Source organism: Ammospiza nelsoni, chromosome 3 (assembly GCF_027579445.1).
Source record: "Ammospiza nelsoni isolate bAmmNel1 chromosome 3, bAmmNel1.pri, whole genome shotgun sequence".
Taxonomy (NCBI): Eukaryota; Metazoa; Chordata; class Aves; order Passeriformes; family Passerellidae; genus Ammospiza; species Ammospiza nelsoni.
The window spans coordinates 74,712,345-74,731,629 of record NC_080635.1 but is presented as its reverse complement, the minus strand read 5'-3'; the positions used below and the strand labels follow the sequence as shown (position 1 = coordinate 74,731,629).

At 44.7% G+C, this 19,285-nt stretch overlaps 1 protein-coding gene across 1 annotated transcript in view; it reads right to left on the bottom strand.

Moving 5' to 3' along the window:
* LOC132070692 (protein LYRIC-like) overlaps positions 1–14,470 on the bottom strand; it is a 30,812-nt gene extending 16,342 nt beyond the window's left edge. The window contains exons 1-3 of the mRNA XM_059467677.1: positions 14,168–14,470; positions 3,320–3,379; positions 2,036–2,126 (exon numbers count right to left, since the gene is read on the bottom strand). Coding sequence (XP_059323660.1) covers positions 2,036–2,126; positions 3,320–3,379; positions 14,168–14,470 — 454 coding nt within the window. The remainder of the gene's footprint in view (positions 1–2,035; positions 2,127–3,319; positions 3,380–14,167) is intronic.
* Between the last annotated feature and the right edge of the window lie 4,815 nt (positions 14,471–19,285).

Here is a 19,285-nt window from a genome sequence, read left to right as displayed (position 1 = left end):
GGGGAGAAGTTAATGTAAATCTTAACCATTAAATAAGGCTTCTATTTACTGGGCTCCATATCCCTAAGACCTGTCCTACAATGTGGACACTCTCTCCCACTAATCTGGTTTACATGCACATTCATTCCCACCTGTGGGGCCACATCCTGTCTCCATCCATGCCCTCCATGGCCCAAGAAGTCAGAGGAGGTGCTGGCAAAAATGGTTAACGAAGAAAAAAACACAGCCCTGGAGCTGACCAAAACACTTCCTTTCTCTGAAGCATCCCTGAAGAGCACATGAAGCATTCTTGAAAAACACATGAAACAGTTCAGCTGGCTCATCCATTCAAAAAATTACAGTTCCATTTGCAGGAAGCCTCTGCTGTGTCCCCTCCTCCCCCAGCAGCCTCACAGGCCCCACGAAGGACTCTGGTCCAACAGCAGTGAGGGCTTCTCTTGCTCTCACCACCACACTAATCACAGTGTAATCTTTTAAGCCCAGAAAAGCTTAGAATTTGTTGTTTTCAGTGCAGCCCTTGGTGGGGGGAGGCAGAGAGGGGCTCATGGGATGTAATGTATTTTCCAGTGAATTCTAGCTGCCTGAGCCTTGCTGGCCTCTGACAGATTTCTCTGCAGATCTGCTTGAAACAAAGGTCTTGGCTCTGCTCACAGGCGTGCTACAAGCTGGCTGTGAATTGTCCCAGCACCTTTACCAGCCTCAGTCATGGGCACAATAGTGTGCTGCTCCATCTGTGCATCAGCATGGCAGAGGCCACAGGATTAGGGGAAGGACCCCCTGACCACTGGGCCTCTGACCACTTCAGAGATCCCTCCTCACCTGCAGATTTGCCCTCCCTGTGTACACAGTCAGGACTTGGAGAGTGGGGCAGGAAACATTTCATTCTCTGGCCCATGTCTGAGACCGAAATGTTGTGGTTTATGCCTTAAAAATGTTTATGAAGGACTTTTGCCCTTTATAAGAAAAGTGCATAATGAAACTGCACCCCCAAAGCCCTCCCTGGATGGGCCTCCTGACTGAAACCCCAAACTGTGAGTTAAACCCATAGGACAAGTTGAGATAAGGAAAGTGACACTATTGTTCAGAGCATCTGGAAGAGCACCCCTGGCCCAGCCCAGCACATGCTTTGAGGTGGAGGCCACAGTCCCAGGTTTATCAGCTGCCAAGCTCACACAGACCCTGCAGCAAAGGGGAGAGGAGGAAAGGGTCTGGGTGTGTGGCACAGCCTCTGGCCAGTGAGTGCTCATCCTCTGCTGGGCACACCAGCTCAGCTGTGGGGCCCCTTCACCCAGGACAGCCACATTCAAGGGACATCTATGTGAGGGACAGCAGAGAGGGTGTCATGGCCCATCAAAGGCCCCTCCCAAAGAGCCCTCAGACCCTGCACCAGAGCACTGCATGTAATGCAAGAGATCCACAGTACTGCAACGGACAGTGTCAAACCTGCCCCCCTCAGGGGAGGGACATGGCCATTCCCACCTGCCCAAATGTATATTAATCTATGGGATTCCAAGCTTTAAGGCAGGGGACCACCAAGAAGAACAGATGGAGGGAAACAACGAGGCATCCTTGGAACCCATGGAGGGGTGATACGTTTCTAATCTTTGTCACTCTCCCTGTTCCCTCAGACACCTCATTTTCTATTTTTCTTTCTTTCTTTTCTCTTTCTTTCTTTTTGCCTCTTTTACTATTAAATGAAATATATCAAGTTTTTTTATATCAACATCTAAGTTTGTTTGGTTTGAATCACATTTTTTGGGTATATTCAAATCTTCCAGGGTTTGATCCATTTTATTCAAGGAGAGTTTAAAAAGTTCCCTTTACACCTCTGTAATTAAACCAGATCACAACAGCACCTGTCCACGTAGCTACACATAGGAAGGAGCAGGTGATAAAATAACTCTCAAACTGGCAGCTTTCCCCACTAACACAGAACTCTAGAATAGTGGAGAAAGCCTCCCTTTTGACATATTTCATCCCATGTTATTATTTGGTAATATGCATCAGATAACAGAAGAATCAGATCTTTTGTTACCTTCTTCCTCTTGCAGTTTGTCTTTTTCCACAGAAAGCAGATCTTTTGGCACTTCCTTTTCTGAGCACTGGGTTTTCCTCTTCTTCTTAGGCTGCAGTATGGAGGAGATATAGAGCAGCAAGATAAAACAAGTATTTGTTATGTTTCATCCAGAAGAAAAAAAGAGTCAGGGCAATAGTTGTGAAATGGATACAACCCATGATACTCAGAGAGAGTAGAGGGTTGCTGGAGTCTTTTCAGTATGTGCAAAAGTCTTCCTGAGCAGATTTTATTGTAAATTCCAAACCAATAAATGCTATTGCTTTGGACCTACAAATCTTAATTTATCTGCTAGATTAGAAAGTTCACATTTTTCAGGTACCTGCTCTGTAGTAAGATTTGCATTAATTCTTCCTAAATTCTAATGTTCTTCCTCTGAAGGAGGAAAGTCTAAAGTATTTACCCCCTTTAAAATCAGGAATGCAGTAATCAAGAGTTAGGACCCTGCCAATGCTTAACAAAAAAACCCCAGCCCCACCTTCCCCCCCACACTTCAAACCATGGAACAGCCTATTTTTAATGAAGGTATCTGCAGTTTGCACTAATCTGAAAGGGCACAGGAGTAACTGAGGCCATTTGCATACAGCTTGATGAAATGGTAGCACTAACCCTAAACCATAAATTTTAAATGTTCTAGTTTAAACAGTGGCTCTTGATTTGTCCAAGGTTTGAAACCCCTGCCAGAAAATACAGTTCCCTGCCCAGGCTCAGGAGCTGCTCCTCACTTAGAGTCACAAAATCACAGAATGGTTTGGAAGTGACCTTAAAGTCCATCCAGTTCCAACCCCCCTGCCACCTTCCACTAGCCCAGGCTGCTCAGAGCCCCATCCAGCCTGGCCTAGAACACCGTCAGGGACAGGGCAGGCAGCTTCTCTGGGCAACTTGGAACTTGCTGTAAAGCCTTGGAGGCTCTTTAAAGCATTAGCCTCTTCTTCCCTACCAGTACAAGTGCTCAATGCCCAAGGTAAAACCCTTATACAGACCCAAGGAAATGTCCCTGTCAGAGCTGGAATGGAAATACCGGAGATTCCAGCACCCACTTCTGGGCTTGGATGATGAGACCATCCCCCTTGTGGTGACAGTGACAAACACTACAGTGTGGTTGTGCCAGAAAATTACATGGTCATATATTCCTGCATCATCTGCAGCAAACCAAGGAAGAACAAACTATCTCAAAAAAGGAACATTCTTAAAACAACTGTCTCTTAAAAGACAGTATGTAAACTCTAAAACTCTTGCTGGTACCTTGAGGAGCTTTTTCTCTCTGATGTTGACTGATGTGATAAGATGGCCATTCACTGGAACCTAGGAAGTGGATAATAACAAAATGCATTATAGTACATATACATGTGTGTGTATGTGTAAATAAATATAAAAATATATTTATTTCAATACCTTTCTATAATACATTTAATAGTCTGAAAGATACAGCTAAGTAACCCCCTGTACAAATCTGGGCTAGAATTTGTGGCCTTGTTCCAACTGGAGTAATTTATTCCAAATTAATTAGTGTATGCTAAGCCTTTATGAATGTAAATCCAGAAACTCCACAAAGACTTATTCCAAAGCAGACATATTTGTGGTTTATCATAAGATTTGTCTAGGATCAAAGTTGTTTTTCAAATAGGGTAAGCCTGTCTTAAAGAAACAGCATAGACATGAGAGGGCTTATTTTAATATTCTTATTTTTAATTCTTGTTTACCAGTTGGGGTGGGCCTTATGTTCCCTCTCAAGTCTATCTGACCAACTAAAAGAATAGATTTTATCCTACCTAGATCCAGTAAAGTAAACAAGAAATGTTTAAGGACTTTTCAAATTATAGTCTAACTAATGTCTCAGCTGTCTCAGAATTCCCTGGGAATTGCCAGCCACAGCTACAGGGATGGAAGGCTGTAAATCTGCAGCTGAGACAGCAAGGGCCACTGCACACTATGCAGAGCCAGCAGCATCCAAGACAAGGCTGAAGCTCCCTCCACAGGTGCCTCTGGCACACAGAGCAGCTCCTTGCTGGATGTAAGGCACTTCTCTGACTTATGCAGGTTGCTCTCCCTGTGCAATGCACCTGCTGCTCAGCCCTGCCCAGGCTTCCTTCACCATCAGACCTGTTGGGCTGCCCAGCCAAACCCACATCTCCCAGAAGGGAGCCTGACTCAGGCAGTCACCCAAATCCCTGATCCATCCTCTGCCTCCTCTGCTGGGGACAAGGGGGTCCCTGGCACATGAGGGCAGCCCTGCCTGGATCCAAATCCTGTTGAATTCAGGGGCCCAGTCCCCTTGGGGAATGGAAGGCAGCTGATGCTTCCTCCTGCCTCCTCCCTCTCCCCACTCTCACAGGTCATCTCTGTCCCTGAGATGGGGCCATGACTAGTTAGCAGCAGATAAAATCCTGTGGGTGACTGCCCATGTCTCTCCCCAGCAGACCCAGTGGGGCTGTGTCGCAGATATCTTTTGTGAAAATCGTTTTCTTTAGGATTTTTTCCCTTCTGAGAAGCTGAGGCCTCAGACACAAAATGTAAACAATGGTTATCTGCTGCTGTGGAATGCATCAAGTGGATTTTTGATTGGGCCATCTTGAATGTTTACAATTAATGGCCAACCACAGACCAGATAGCTTGGACTCTCTGTCCAGGCCACAGATCTTTGTTATTCATTGTTTTCTCTTCTTAGCTTAGCTAGCCTTCTGAGGAAACCTTTCTTTCTATTCTTTTTAGTATAGTTATAATGTAATACAGATATATCATAAAATAATAAATCAAGCCTTCTGAACGTGAAGTCAACATTCCCGTCTCTTCCCTCATCCAAGAACCCCTGTGACCACTGTCACTGTCTGAATCCTTCAGACTCTTAATAGTCATCTCTTTGATATTTTGAGGATTTTAGAGCCATTTTTCACAAGTCTCAGAAAGGTCTGGTTTGAAGTGCATGACAGGCACCTGTATGCTGGCAAATGCTTCATCCCTGGAGGTGTTTGCTTGGAATTCCAGACCAGCTACAAACCCATGGTGGACACAGACCCAGCAGGCTGGTGTTCATCCCAAGTTCCACAATGATTAGGAAAGGAAGCCCCAAAATGGTGGAATTTGCACACAAACAATACTGATTCAGGGTCTTCCAGTAAAACATCACAGCAGCAGGAGGCAAAACCCTGCCTGTTATATCAGTAATTCCACCAGCTTCACATTACAAGCTTAAGCCAAAATCTCCTCCGTCTCCCTCGGCTGTCAAACGCAAACAATAGAATTGTTTACAATTATGTTATTCTGAACATTAGTAAAATAATTACTTCTCTGTTAAAACCCAGCAACATTTGTCAGTAGCTAGCAAGGCTGTCTTGTTTTTTCCCATGGGCACTCTCTTCTAAGCCTCTCAGGTTCATTTACTAGAGGCACTCCATAAATCCCACCACAAAGCAAATAATTTTCCATCTCCTGCTCTGCTCAAGGGAAAAATTCCACTCTACCTGCAGCAGGGAGGGAAGCAGCTTCTCACATAAAATGTGGGATATAAAATACAAAACCAGGGGCATTTTGGTGAAAATTTGAACCATGTAGATATGGAAAATCTTGAGTTTATATTATTCTTTCTTTCTCAGCATATGTTTCTGTCCAATTAAATATGTGAAAATACAGATGGATCTTGTCTCAGAAGACAACAATTCCTATGCAATATAGAATCCTGGGGGAATGACTTTCAATCATACAACAGCACTTCAGGAAAACTGAATTTTATTGGATGAATGCAAGAAAAGATGACTGAGGGAAGTCAAACAACATGTAAGTGAAATATTCCTTCCTGGTGTCATCAAACCCTGGTGATTTTCCTGTTTTTCCCATAATGAAATCTTCACTGTTTTCTAAAAGCTTTGCAAATGGACCTCCCAAGTGAAGGCACTTTGAGCAAGACTGCCACCATGGGCACAGAAATAGCAACACCAGCTTAGGAGGCAAGGAGGAGGATGCTTTACTGCCGTCTTTCAGAAACACAGAGATGAGAGGATAAGAGACAGCCCACCTCCTGTTAGACTCTCTTTATATCAAGATGCTTCTGCAAGCACGAGGGACTGCAGGCAGAGACAAGGAAATGTCAGGATTAAGGACATGAAAGTGCCTTCCTCCCCAGGCCGTGTGAGCGAGCACAGCCTGAGGCTGTACAGGGCCCTCACACAGGCAGGCAGAATCCAGAAGGAAAATGCTGAGTGCAATAACAGATCAGGGAAGATGCAAACGATATTGGCTCTGACAGACTTGTCTCAGCTGGGGCAGGATCACGTTCCTGGACCTTCTCTCTATAAATGACAACAAGCAAGGAGCTGGAAAATTGCAGCACTTGGTTTTAGTGCTTTGCCAACCTGACTGCTGCGTACTTTTACCAGACAAGCACAACTTTTGCTACTGAAATGCTATTTCACCTGCTAGACAAACGTCCCCCTGTCTCTCCATCACTGACTAAGAGGTTAAATATATACTGTTGACAGTCATTTACTATGTCCCAGGGATCTTCATGATGACTGAGTGGCTATTCAGCCCTAAGTGCCCACCTGGGACTCCTCAACCTTGTTGCATCCCTCCTAACAAGCAGCTGAGTGCAAAAAAATGCCAAACCTGACCACTGACTGATGCTCAGCAAATGTCCCACCACTGTGGTGATGCTTTTTTCTAACCTGAAATATCTCTTGCTTCTCTGCCATCCTTCAGTAATGCCAGCAACTCCCTTTCTTTCATCACCAAGAATTTTTACTGAGTTCTATTTCCTTTCAGTGGAAATGTATTATGTCAGCCTGACCTTTTGTATTAAATCCTGCCCTTATCCAACCCTTTTTCAGGCAGTAAGCTGGCTGTGTGGCTGAGGAACCCCTTTCTTTCCTTTTGAAGCCCTTAGGGTAGGGGATTAGTCATGCCTCTTTATCGTGCCATTTGGCCACTATGAAAAGGAAAAAGGAATTTTCATTATTTTATTTCATTTAACCTAATGCAATCATTAAAGAGAAATTAATATTGTCAGGAGAATTTTTTCCTTAATGAAAAATGTCGTTTTGTATGGGGAAAACACATCTAAATCCACCACATTAAATGACTATATTAAGTCATAAGTGCAATTCCAAATACATTAAATATATGCAGAGAAAAAGAATCAGGAATTTTAGTGGAATCAGACTTAGCATATTAATTTCTACTCACATTCTATGGAACAATAGAAAGATTATTTTTAGTTCATGGCCATTTGGTTCGTGACCCAGTGGAACAGGATTTCCCCCCCCACCCCCTGCATTTTTTTCCTTTTTCTATGTAACTTAAGGTTATATTTCTGATGATAGTTCTGAACCTAGCAATTTCTGATTCTCTTGAGCTAGTGTTTAATTTATTTCATTCTTTTAATATAGTTCTACATAAAGTCACAAAGGAAGGAGGCAAAGTGATACATCTCCAAGTACTAAATAATGCTGAGTTTAGTATATAAGCCTTGTATTCAAAGTCATAAAGCTGTACATCTAGAAACTTAACCTTTATGCATTTTAATAGTTTTGCTAGACTAGTCATTTTTATAAAACCCAACACCTTTGTGTCTATCAGATCAGGCTGCCTGCTTTCACATCTCAGTGCCACCAACTGGTTAGAGGAGTAATTAAAAATTGTGTGAATATCACCTTCAGGTTCACTAACTACCCTTTGTCCCTCTTGGGAAAGGTGCTTAAAATTGCCCTCCTGAGGAAGGCATGGAAAAGTTTGCCCAGTAGAGGGATACTAGGACAAAATAAACTCAGCCTATGAAACCCAAAGGGAGCTATTATATGCTTCCTGATTGGAAATCAGGAAATTCATTTAAGAACATGAATAAAGATTCAGAAAATTGTTCTCAGCTACCACTTTCAGAAAACTCAAATTAAGTGGGTTGGACACTGGAAATGAAAGGAAGCAAAGCTACCCCATTCTGGCAGGGGGTCTGTGAACACAAAACCATTTCCAGATTTAAGAAGTACTTCAATTAAATTGTTTCATAGTGCTCAATTCCAGTGAAAAAAACTGGAGTTTTTTTTCACTTTGTTACAACACATGAAAAATGTCATGGATGTAGGCCAAAAGGCAATATTGGTATGACAAAAGTAACACCAACACGCATTAAATTAAAATGTTAAGGGAGGGAGTGGGAGAAAAGAACAAAAAGGACTTTCTAAGCAGGGAAATAAATAATCTCCCTTAAACATGCTCTGTTACAACTGAACAAAGTATGACTGCACTTTTCAGCTTTCCCAGTAGATCTTCAACAAGCTGAAAAGTGAGCAGGAAGGCTTCATCCCTCTCAGCATCCTCTGGAAGATCTGATCCTTGCTCCCTACACTCCATGCTCTGAGTCAGATTGCTCACAGCACCACTTGCAGTTCACTGCTGGCTCTCTGCAGGTGGGTTCTTGTCTCCAGTGCACAGAAGCAGGGGCTGGACCACAGGGAGAGCAAACCTAAGTGCTGCTGCTGCTGCTGCTGCAGCCAGACACGGCTTGCATTTCTCCATCCACGGACAGCGAGCCATCGGCAAGACAAACGTGTTGGGAAACAAAGCAGGGCTGGCTTTCATTAACTCTGACTCATAAATGGAAGCAGACATCCTGGCCAGCCTGGCTTTGCCACATGGTCTCGTCCTGATAATGGACTTTGCTCTGGGAGACCAATTCCCTAAACCAATGGGAACCAGGTGAATGGGAAAAGACAAGCCTGCATTTGTCAGAGGAGAAAGGATGGGGTTTAGGCAGAGGCCATCAGAGAAACAGGAAAGTAGCAGCTTCAAAGAAAATCACTCATTCTAACAGCTAGAGAAAGGATAACAAAATGGCAATTTCTGCTCAGGTAAAAATGGAAAGCCAAAAAAAACATTGGGTTTGTTAGCAAAGGAAACTGAGTGGCTCTCCATGCATGGCAGAAGGACATAAAGGATCTTCTTTGGGACATGGCTGCTCACAACGCTACAAAGACATGTCTGCAAAGGGGAGGGAAAAGAGAGCAGAATCCTGGGTTTTGATCAATACTGTAAGTACTAATAATTTTATTGTTAATAGCTGTTATTGATATATGGTAACACAAAGTTTTCCCTGGCAAAATCATTTCAAATCACAGACAAACATGTTCCCAGTAGGAAAAAAGAGTCTGTTGGAAAGGAAAATTATATGGGAAACACATGCAACGAACAGACAGAACTAAATAGAACTACACACTAGGAATATGTGAAATTTTCCCTTTCCCTTAAGGCACCTAATGTAGAAAAGAAAGGGGCAGTTCTCCCATCAAATGGATATTCCAAGAACCTTGTGGAAAAGGATCTGGGCCATCAGCACAGAAAACCCACTCATCTGCACATATTCCCAGGGATGGAGTTGCCCATAGGAACCCCTTGAGCACAAACACAGGTTGATAACAAGGAGTGGGAGCCAGGACTGCATATGTATGTAGCCATTCACATCCAAAAGCATCTGCACAAGAAAATTTAGGGAAACATCCTTAAGATGATGCTGCCTGCATTACATGTCCTCCAGCTGGCCAGCCTTCCCTGGACACATGAGAAGCCACACAGCAGCCAAAAACACAATCACACATGACACATACCTGCCTCAGTTCAGCTGCCCTCGTCATCGGGGGAAAAAATATATCTGGGGAAAGAGTTTCTGCAGCATGAGTAGATTAAAACTACTGTTGTGAGGAGAGATGAAGAAATCAGTTTCCTGGCATCTTCCATTCTGATTAATTAGAGATCCATCTCAACAAGGGATAAAGGTTCCATTTTAAGGAGGCAATTACCAAACTCCAACACCTTCCAGAATGCTTCAAAAATCAATGCTCATCCAAGACAGCTGTATAAAATTAATTGTGCAAGTGTGTTGCATTGGCATGAAAAATACTGTGTAACCTGAAAGGGTAAAAGAAAACTTCTATTTGCTATTTGTGAAACTCTGGAGCTGAAGGGATGGATATGAAGTTCTGGTACTGTTAAGCAATCCTGCAAGATGCAAAAAGTATCTCCAGTTTATAAAGACACTTCAGAAAAGCAGAAAGCTTTCTTTTGGAATGTATCAGATGGTGCATATTTTTAGAAGCTTTTTAAGGAAGATGATGTCACTGCATTTGTAAAAAATGTTCTCCTTTACAACTGATCAATTCGCAGAACAGCCCAAAAACTTTGAATAAACACAAACCACCCAACTCAACAACTGCCATTCAGATCAGCTGGCTTACAGCAAGTCTCATTAGCAATTTCCCAAAATTAAGGAAAAGGCAATTCTGAAAAAGACTAAACACACTCAGCATAATTTCTAGATTTTTTTTTTTTTTTGTGTGTATGGCTGTGTGACAACAGCCAGAATGTAACTTTTTCTTCTATGCATAATGAGATCACATTCAAAATGTGTTTTTGTGATTGTGTGGAGGCCATGTATCCATTGGAACAAAGTGGTGGGTGAGAGGCTGGACATGACACAGCCATGTGCTCTCACAGCTCAGAAAGCCAAGTTTGTCCTGGGCAGCACCCAAAGCACCAGGGGAGGGGATTCTGCCCCTCTGCTCTGCTGAGACCCCACCTGCAGTGCTGCATCCAGCCCTGGGGCCCCAGCACAGGGAGGACATGGACCTGTTGGAGTGAGTCCAGAGGAGGCCAGCAAATCGATCAGAGGGATGGAGAGCCGCTGCTATGAGGAAAGTCTCAGAGAACTGGGGTTGTTCAGCTTGCAAAAGAGACAACTTCAGGGTGATTATCCTGGTTCTGGACAGGACAGGGTTAATTTTTTGCAGAAGCTGTCAGGTGGTGTGACCAGGACTCGGGAGCCCTTTCTATCCCACCTTACAGTCATGACCAGGGGTGCCAGAGGAAGGGACCCTCTTTTGGGGAGAAGGGGCTCCTTCCAGTCTGGTATTGTCTATTGTCAAGGGGCTTCTGTGTAAATAATTTCTTTTCTTGTAGCCTCTGTCATTAGTATTACTCCTGTTCCTGTTTGTTTTCTTATCTGGTTGCTGTTTCCAGTAGATTGATCTTATGTCAGTTTATGATCTTTACCTTTTGTGCCTCCAAGTCTCAAGTCCATCCCACGGCAGATGGGAGGGGAAAAGAGCGGAGCAGGAGGGAGGAGCACGTGGTTTTAGGGAATCTTGGTGGGCACACTAAATTGGGCACTACCATTCCTAAACCACGACAGTGATCCAACTGAGGCCTTCCTCCACCTGAAGGGAACTTCAAGGGAACATAGGGCAGAACTATTTACAAGAGCATGTAGTAAGAGGACAAGGGGGAATGAGTTCAAATTGGAAGAGAGGAGCTTTAGATTAGATATTTAGAAGTTGTTCTTTACCATGAGTGTGGTGAGGCACTGGAACAGGTTGCCCAGGGAAGTGGTGGGTGCCCCATCCCTGCAGGTGTTCAAGGACAGACTGGACGGAGCTCTGAGCAACCTGGTCTAGTGAAAGGTGTTCCTACCCATGGCAAGGGAGTTGGAACCAGATGATCTTCAAGGTCCCCTTCCAACCCAAACCATGCCATGATTCTATGAAAGTTTGTTCAACAGACTGATTTCACAAGAGCTGTTGAAGCCACCCAGTCTGGGTCTAACAGGGCACTGTGGCTCCTGGACATTTGCTATGGGGAGCAGGGACACACAAAGGGATGAAGATCAGTCCTACACCATACTGCAGCCACGAAAGAACAGATTTCATGGGAAGGCAACCTGACAGCCTACCCCTGGGGCAGCAACTGGGAATCACTGGCAAACATGCATTCCCAAACTGAAAAAATAATTAACCACCTAGGTTCTTTTAATTAAGATCTTGACTTATCCACCACTCCAGGAAATGCAGATGTTTGGCCGCTGGGATGTATCAACACACCTGAGCACTGGAGGCAATTTGTTTCTTGTTTTTTTCATATCTCAGCAGGCAGCAGAGAGGGGGTCCCATCCTGCACACCCCATCTTATCACATTGGCCATGTGTATGAATGGGAGACTTTGTTATTAATGACACCTCTGCTGCTGCTTTGGTGGAGATTTTCATATGCAAATTTCAGCATATCAAAGGTGTTTGGCTGTTCTGGCATCCTCCCATCAGCTAAGTGCCAAAGCAGTGCAGCATTTTACACTTAAGTAAGGAGATACAGTTTTTGCCCCAAGGATATGATGTTCCAAAGGCAGAGAGAATCTGATGGGAAATGACAAGGAGCAGTGGAGAAGGCACATGGGGAAAAGCAAACAAAAGAGACAAACAAAGAAAGGAAAGGGCACAGTACTGTCATGGGAGGACAAGCCTTCGTTTTTCTTTTCAGTATGCAAGATATTTTCTCTGGGTTATCTATCTTTAGGATCTTTTAAGTTATTTTTCTTGATCATCCTCTTCTCATCCTCCACCTCCTCAGGACCATGTTTTCCATACTCTCCACAATAATCAGTGGGTCTCATACAGAAGATGATGCTACTGTGTAAATGCAACTGCTAGAACCCAGTCCCTAAAGAGTAGGGATTGCTCAGCACTGGAAAAGATGAGATTAATGGCAGAAACTGCACATGACTGTAAACAAATTTATCCCTTCAGTTTATCCCTCCTCCTCTTTGGTTTCTGTTACTTAGGCCTGTGAGATGCAGCATCTCTGACTAGAAGGTATCTATTCAAATCAATGCCTTCAGCTTGAACTAATAACCCTGCCACCATCACAGCACCTGGACTGTCTCTGACACATTTCTGTTCATGAAGAACAAAACCACTTATTTTATAGAGCACATTTAAAAAATCCCTGCAAATTCATTTTGCTTGTCTTTTTCCCAACTGAGACTTAGGAGATATTAGTAACAGATTAAACAATAAAGTGGGTGTCTCCCCTTCCTGTCCCACACTGCCTCCAGTATTGGTGGCTCTGGAAAATTTTCATTTGTTCTGCAGGCAATTCAAGTTATCTGGTATTGATGATTATAAAGGTATGATAAAATTGTTACTGAAATCCTTCTTCACCCCTTGACACTGGCAGCTCTATTCAGATTGCTTTTGGATTTAATTGTTCTTTACTAATTCAGGGGTACTTGTGCTGCCAGGTCAAGATTCTGCTCTGACTGATGAAAAAAAAATGCCCTAAAATGGAATAGTTATTTAAAATATAACTATAATACAACTAAAAGCTAAAGCTTCCATGACAAAATAATAAACCCTTGAAAACTAGCGTTACAATGGAAAGCCTGACACATTTCTGTTCCTGAGGAAAAAACCCACTTATTTTATAGCACACTTAGAAAAAATCCTGCAAATACATTTTGTTTGTCTTGCTCAGAAATGAGACCTAGGAGACAACAGTAACAGATTAAAATGTTAAAAAAGCTCGATGCATTAATTTTAAGTACATACTTGTGTTTGGTAAGTTATTCTGTTACCTTTACTTTCCATATTGCAGTGCCTCAGTGAAATTGTTTTCTGTAATTTACACTGAGATTTTCTGCTACATACAGCTTACAGTGTGTCAAAGCAACAGTCATGACAATGTCATACAGAAACTTCAACACTGCATCAAATCAAACTCACAGCACGTATTCAACAGGGTGGCCATGGTCATCAGCTCACAGCCAGGTATTCATGCTGCAACAAGAGAGCTTTGATTTGGAGTAAATACACACAATTAGCACATTGTATTAACACCGTAGTATGGATACTATTCGTGTATATTCCTTCTTAACATGATGGACATTAACTGGAGTTTTCTCAATTCCCTGCAAAGAAAATCAATCTCAAATGGAGCTGTGCTGTCAGACAGAACGGCGGATGAAAGGCCGGTGCCAGCACCCCCAGCCAGGTGCTCGGGCAACCTGCTGCCCTGCACTGTCATCTTGATGGCACCACAGGGTTCAGCGGGGAATGCTGAGCCCCTCACCCCTGAATCCCACCGAGAGGTTCGGGACGGTGCGTCCAGGGCGGGACGGGATGGGATGGGACGAGACAGGGTGAGATGGGATGGCAGCAGCCCGGCGGGGCCGGACGCAGAGAGTGCAGGACTGTTCTCTGCCCTGAGAAGGTGCGGGGAGGGAAGAGGGAAGGATGCTCGTCCCGTCCCGGGGAGCCGGCCAGGCGCGACCCCGCACTAACCTTACCTGCGCCGTGCGCCTTTGTTCCTCCGGCTGCCGCGCCGGCAGCGCCCCGGCCGCCCGGCCGCCGGTCCCCGCGGGGCCATCCCCCTCCTCCTCCTCCTCCTCTTCCTCCTCCTCCTCCTCCTGCGCCTCCCCGGCGCTGCGGCGGCGGGGGGGTCCCGGCACGGCCCCTCGGTCCCGCAGCCCCCGCAGGACGAGCAGCGCGGCCGCGGCGGCCGCCAGCACCAGCACCGGCCAGAGCAGCGCCAGCAGCCGCCCCGGCAGCTCCCCCGCGCCCAGCGCCATCCGCGCCGCCGGCCCCAGCATGGCCGCGCCGCCCCCGCCGGGGATGCTCTGCTCGCTCCGCTCCCAAAGTTGGTGCCGGAGCCGCGCTCGCCGCCGCCGCCCCGAGCGGCACCAGCGCGGCCGCGGAGCGGGCGGGGGACCGGCCGGGCGGTGCGGGGGGGGCGGCGGGCGCGGACGCGTCGGTGCTTACGGGAGCCTCGCGGCGAAGGGCGGGGGCGCCGTGCGGGGGGCGGGAGTGGGACCCCGGGCGCGGCCGATCCCTGCTGCGGGGCAGGAAGAGGTTAATGCACGGATTGGGTCTCCCCTGTGCAAGGATGAGAGTGCTACGCGATGAAAGGTGAAGGCGATGCGATTGGAAGCAGCAGCGCTGGTTTGAGAGCAGATGTTTGGCCGGCGATTGGGGTATGCGGGGATGCTCACAAGTGATGCTTTTCTGCAAAATTCCCCGGTCTAGACGGAGCAGTGTTTTGGGATGTACTTGTGTTGTCAGGCAGCGCTACAAACATGTCGTTATCGAGCACCATCGCTGTGATGATGACAGGCGCTGCCATGTAACGCAGCGCGAGATGCGCTCTCATCTCCCAGAAGCAGCGTCTCACCGCCGCCAGCCGAGCGGAGCGGAGCGCCTCCAACCGCAGACCCCTCTGCCGTGCTCGATGGAAAATGTCTACAGCCACCTGATGAATAAGTGCAGATGATGCTCTCTGAAAGTATTTTTTTTCAAAGTCACCGAGTTTCTTTTAAAGAGGAAAGCTGAGTTTTGCCGTGGTCAGTCTAGGGGGACAGCCTCTGAGCAATTAATAAACGTTGAATAGCAGTGAAGGGAAGGAGTGAGCTCCTCGTTCTCTCAGCATGGTTGTGTCTTGCACCTGGCACAAACACAGAGGGACTTACCAGGGGCCATAACTACCAAAAAAAAACCCAACCCCAACCCTCTCCCCCAAAGAACCCCCCCCCCCCCAAAATCCCCACAAACGTATTTAACTAAAGCAGCATAAAAAGTCATGTTTGTAGTAAACCCAGCACAGAGAAAAGGCTGGTAAGGGAATGGCTTTGATCTGTCATTGTTTATTTCACACCCAGCAGGGACTGCTCTCTCTTGAGCGTGGATCCAAGTGCTGGAGCTCAAACTGAAACCCACTGAAAAGATAGCAACAGGGAAGGCTCATTATCCATCCTTCCATTGGATCACCCACTCTTCAGGGATTAAAGATTTATTTTTCCCACGTCCCGGGCTGAATTACAGTTAATCCTAAAGGAGTCTGGGTTTTGAAAGCACAATAAGGTGTTTATAGCACTCTAGAAATTTCCAGATGAAATACAGGAGACTTGTGAATAAAATGATATGTTAAATGGCCTTATGGGGAGAAGAAGGTTTTGGGAGGGAGGGAGGGAGGGAGAAATGCTTAATATACAGGAGGGAGCTGTGGGGGTATGGTGGTGCTTCAAATACAGTTGTTGGGATAGGAAGCTTCTGCTTAAACACGGATCACGCAAGTTATCATTTGCTGTCTGTATCTCACACTGCCTATCTTCTAAAATTCAGCACTGAATAATCTTGTGGTTTAAAACCTCAGGAATGTGAGTCTTTCTGTTCCTAGGCCTGATACTGATGTTTTCTGAGAATATGTCTATCTTGCACCCATCTGGAGCCCTGAGTTGATAACTGAGTTATCATGTGCTAATGCCAGAGAGGGGGACTTCCTCCATAGTTAAAAATCGCAGTTAGGTGGTTAGTACAGATACTTGTATTTTGTTTTTTTCCTTATCTTGATTTTTATTTTTTTCCCTTCTTTATTTCTCTGTAAAATGAAGATACATCTCTTCAGGTCTGAGCTGTTAAAATGCATACAATCTATATCTCAGCTCATACATAAATTCACTACTTTCAGCTCATCTAAAGTAGTTTGTTTTTCTTTTCCTGGGAAACATAAGCTGAAAGACATTTCAGGAGTCAGCATTGCTTAATTGAGTATGAGATTACTGCTTTGCACCATTCCTTTCTATTTCTTTTTTTTTTTTTCTTCAATAGAGGCAATTACTGTGGCTGGCCTCTAATGGCATTTATTTAAAAAGATAAACATCATCATATTAGACCTTTTTTTTCCTAGTATTATTACAGGCTCATTTGGCAGCATATCTCTTACATTATTGCTCTATGAAAATAGCACAAATTATTATCATGTCATGTTTTATGGAAAGACTGAAATTTTATTGCAAACACAAGCAGATATTTTTCCATTTATGTGTGACATGAGCTAATTGCAAATGTCAGATAGGGAATTGTTCTCCCTTCATACCTGGACAGAAAGTTCAATAATTAGGGGCTGGAACCACCTATCTGTTGTAGATCAAAATGTGGTGGATTTCCACTGACAAAATAGTGCAGACACTAATGCCTGATGGCCCCTGGTCAAACCTGTCTGCTTCTGTGCTGAGTTTGTTATTCAGGGTGCTGAAATTATGAAGGTAGGCTTTGGGAAGTTTTCTGGAGAAAAATCCAGTTTTATTAATATTTAAATATTTCATGAAAGCTGTTTGATTTTGACAAAACCATATGGCAACTGAAAAAAAAGGCCAAAATATTGGTTTGGGCAGTTTTCATGGTAAAGGCAAAGCAGAGTATTCTAGCTGAAATTAAAGCATTATTTTTATTTCTATTTTCTATTGAAACATTTTAAAATGAAATGTACTAAAAAATGAAGAAATTACATTATTTTTAATACCATTTCACAGATATTATAAGGTTCTGACCTGATGTATTAACAGACTTAAGGATTCTCCTACAAAAGCCAAGAGAAATGCCCTACCCTGACACTGCTCATGTTTAATCAAGAGCAACAGACATGATAGAAAAAGTAGGGATTTCAAAGAAGTCAGAGATATAGAGAGGAAGCTTTTAAACTGCCCCAGCAAAACCATCTTTTGAGGTCCCATCAAAACCATCTTTTGAGGGGCAGTGAGGAGACCTGTTTAATCAGACTCCCTAACCTTGAGGAGTTCAGCAAGCTGCATCTGGAAGAAGGCAGGGAGTTTGTTTCCAAGCAGCTGCTCAGAAATCCCTGGGTCAGGGCAGAGCAGGAGCTGTGTCTGCCCTTGGAGGAGCCCTTGGTGCTGACCAGGCTGTTCAGAACAGACACTTCTTGTAGGATCACAGGGCTTTGCCTTCCCCTCTCTGAGCCTCGGGAATTTGGAAAACAGGATACTGGGTGGAAAACAGTAGGGGTTTGCACCCATTTGAGTGCCATGGAGCACTCCTTGTGTTTCTGAGCCGACAGCTGGGAGAGGTTTTGGGGGGCACTGTGCAAACGTGGGCAGGAGGATGTTTGGACGTGACTGAGATGAAAGCACAGGTCTTTGTTTCAGGCATTTGGGGGCAATGAGATGCTGAGTGAGGATGTGTCCCCCAGCAAGCTCCTGCTGCAGGCCCTGCTGTGGGCTGGGACCCTCCTGCTCTGCTGTAATGGAGATATTTACAGGCTGAGATGATCTCACACCCTAGTTGTTTACAGGTTTGAAAGGACATTTGCACCAAGTCCTGAGGCTCATCTGCTGATGTGTAGGGCATGTATTCATCACATATTTGCGTAATTTGCAAACTTCTCCCATTTTTTCTCCTGTCTGAAGCCCTGGAGCAGCAGTGACTTTCCCTGGACAGGTCTAAAGCTGATGAAGGACTGAGCTTGCTTAGCCTGTGGGTGAGGAAACTGAGGAAGGTGGTGGCTGCACGCCTGGCAGCAGCGTGACAATGACCAGTAATGAGAGAGGAGTGCTCCATCTGCTCAGACTATTCAGCTCTTTTGCACAGCTGCCCACGTGGCCAGGTATTTGCCATTAAATAAGATGATTAATTCCTTGACAAGTTGGTATCTGGCCTAGCAGTCCGGCATTTCCTTTCGGCATCTGTGGCTGCTTTGAGGAATGCAGCTTTATAGAATTTTACTAATTATCTAATAGCTTTTCAATCTCTTGTTTCAGTACAGGGAACTGCTGTTAATTAATTGCAGATCTTCAGCATACCATTCTTAACTGATTCCCCTAGTAAATATGTTTAACACTTGCCTCGGTTTCCTGTACATGATTCATTCAGTTGGTAAGTGATCCATCTTTGTTTGCTGTCAAAGTCTTTGAGCTGGAAGAAGACTTTAATCATGTTACTTGGCTTTCCTGAATAGAGAGAAGCAATGGAGTCAAAAAAGCACGCAATGGTAACGCAGTCAAAGAAAGACCATGGCCTGGGTTTCTTTCACCAATAAAAAAGCTTCAATTTCCCTTTCATTTTCATAAAGAACATACTGGAAGCATCTATTCAGCCAAAGACATGAAACTAAAACAAAGAAACAAAAAACATCTGAAAGGAGGAAAGAAGGCACTTTCCCAGCTTATGCATTAATTAAGACCAGTCAAAGAAAGCGGCTTCAAAGGAAGGAGGAAGCCAGTGGTAAGCACGGCTGCAACTGCTTTAATGGGCTATAGCAATGACATGCATGGCAGGCAGAGCCAGAGCAGGCATCAATGCTGCAGTGGCAGTTCAAAGGCGACAGAGAAAATGTTGGAGGCAGAACTGAAGTTGCTGAATAGTAAAATTGTTTCACTAGCAGATTTGTCAGCCACACTGTGGGACAAAGGAACTTGTTTAGCAGAACACATCATCTTGAGAACCGTAAACACTGCTGGTTTAAAGATAAAATCAAAGGCCTTGAGAGCAAAGCAAAAGTAGACATAAAAGTATGCATAACTGGCTTTCCTGGAGGTGAAGAGGTTTGCATCCCTGTCAAACAATTCAGAAAGGAGCTGTTAAGTGCCCCGGGTCACTCGCACCCTGAGCACCCATTC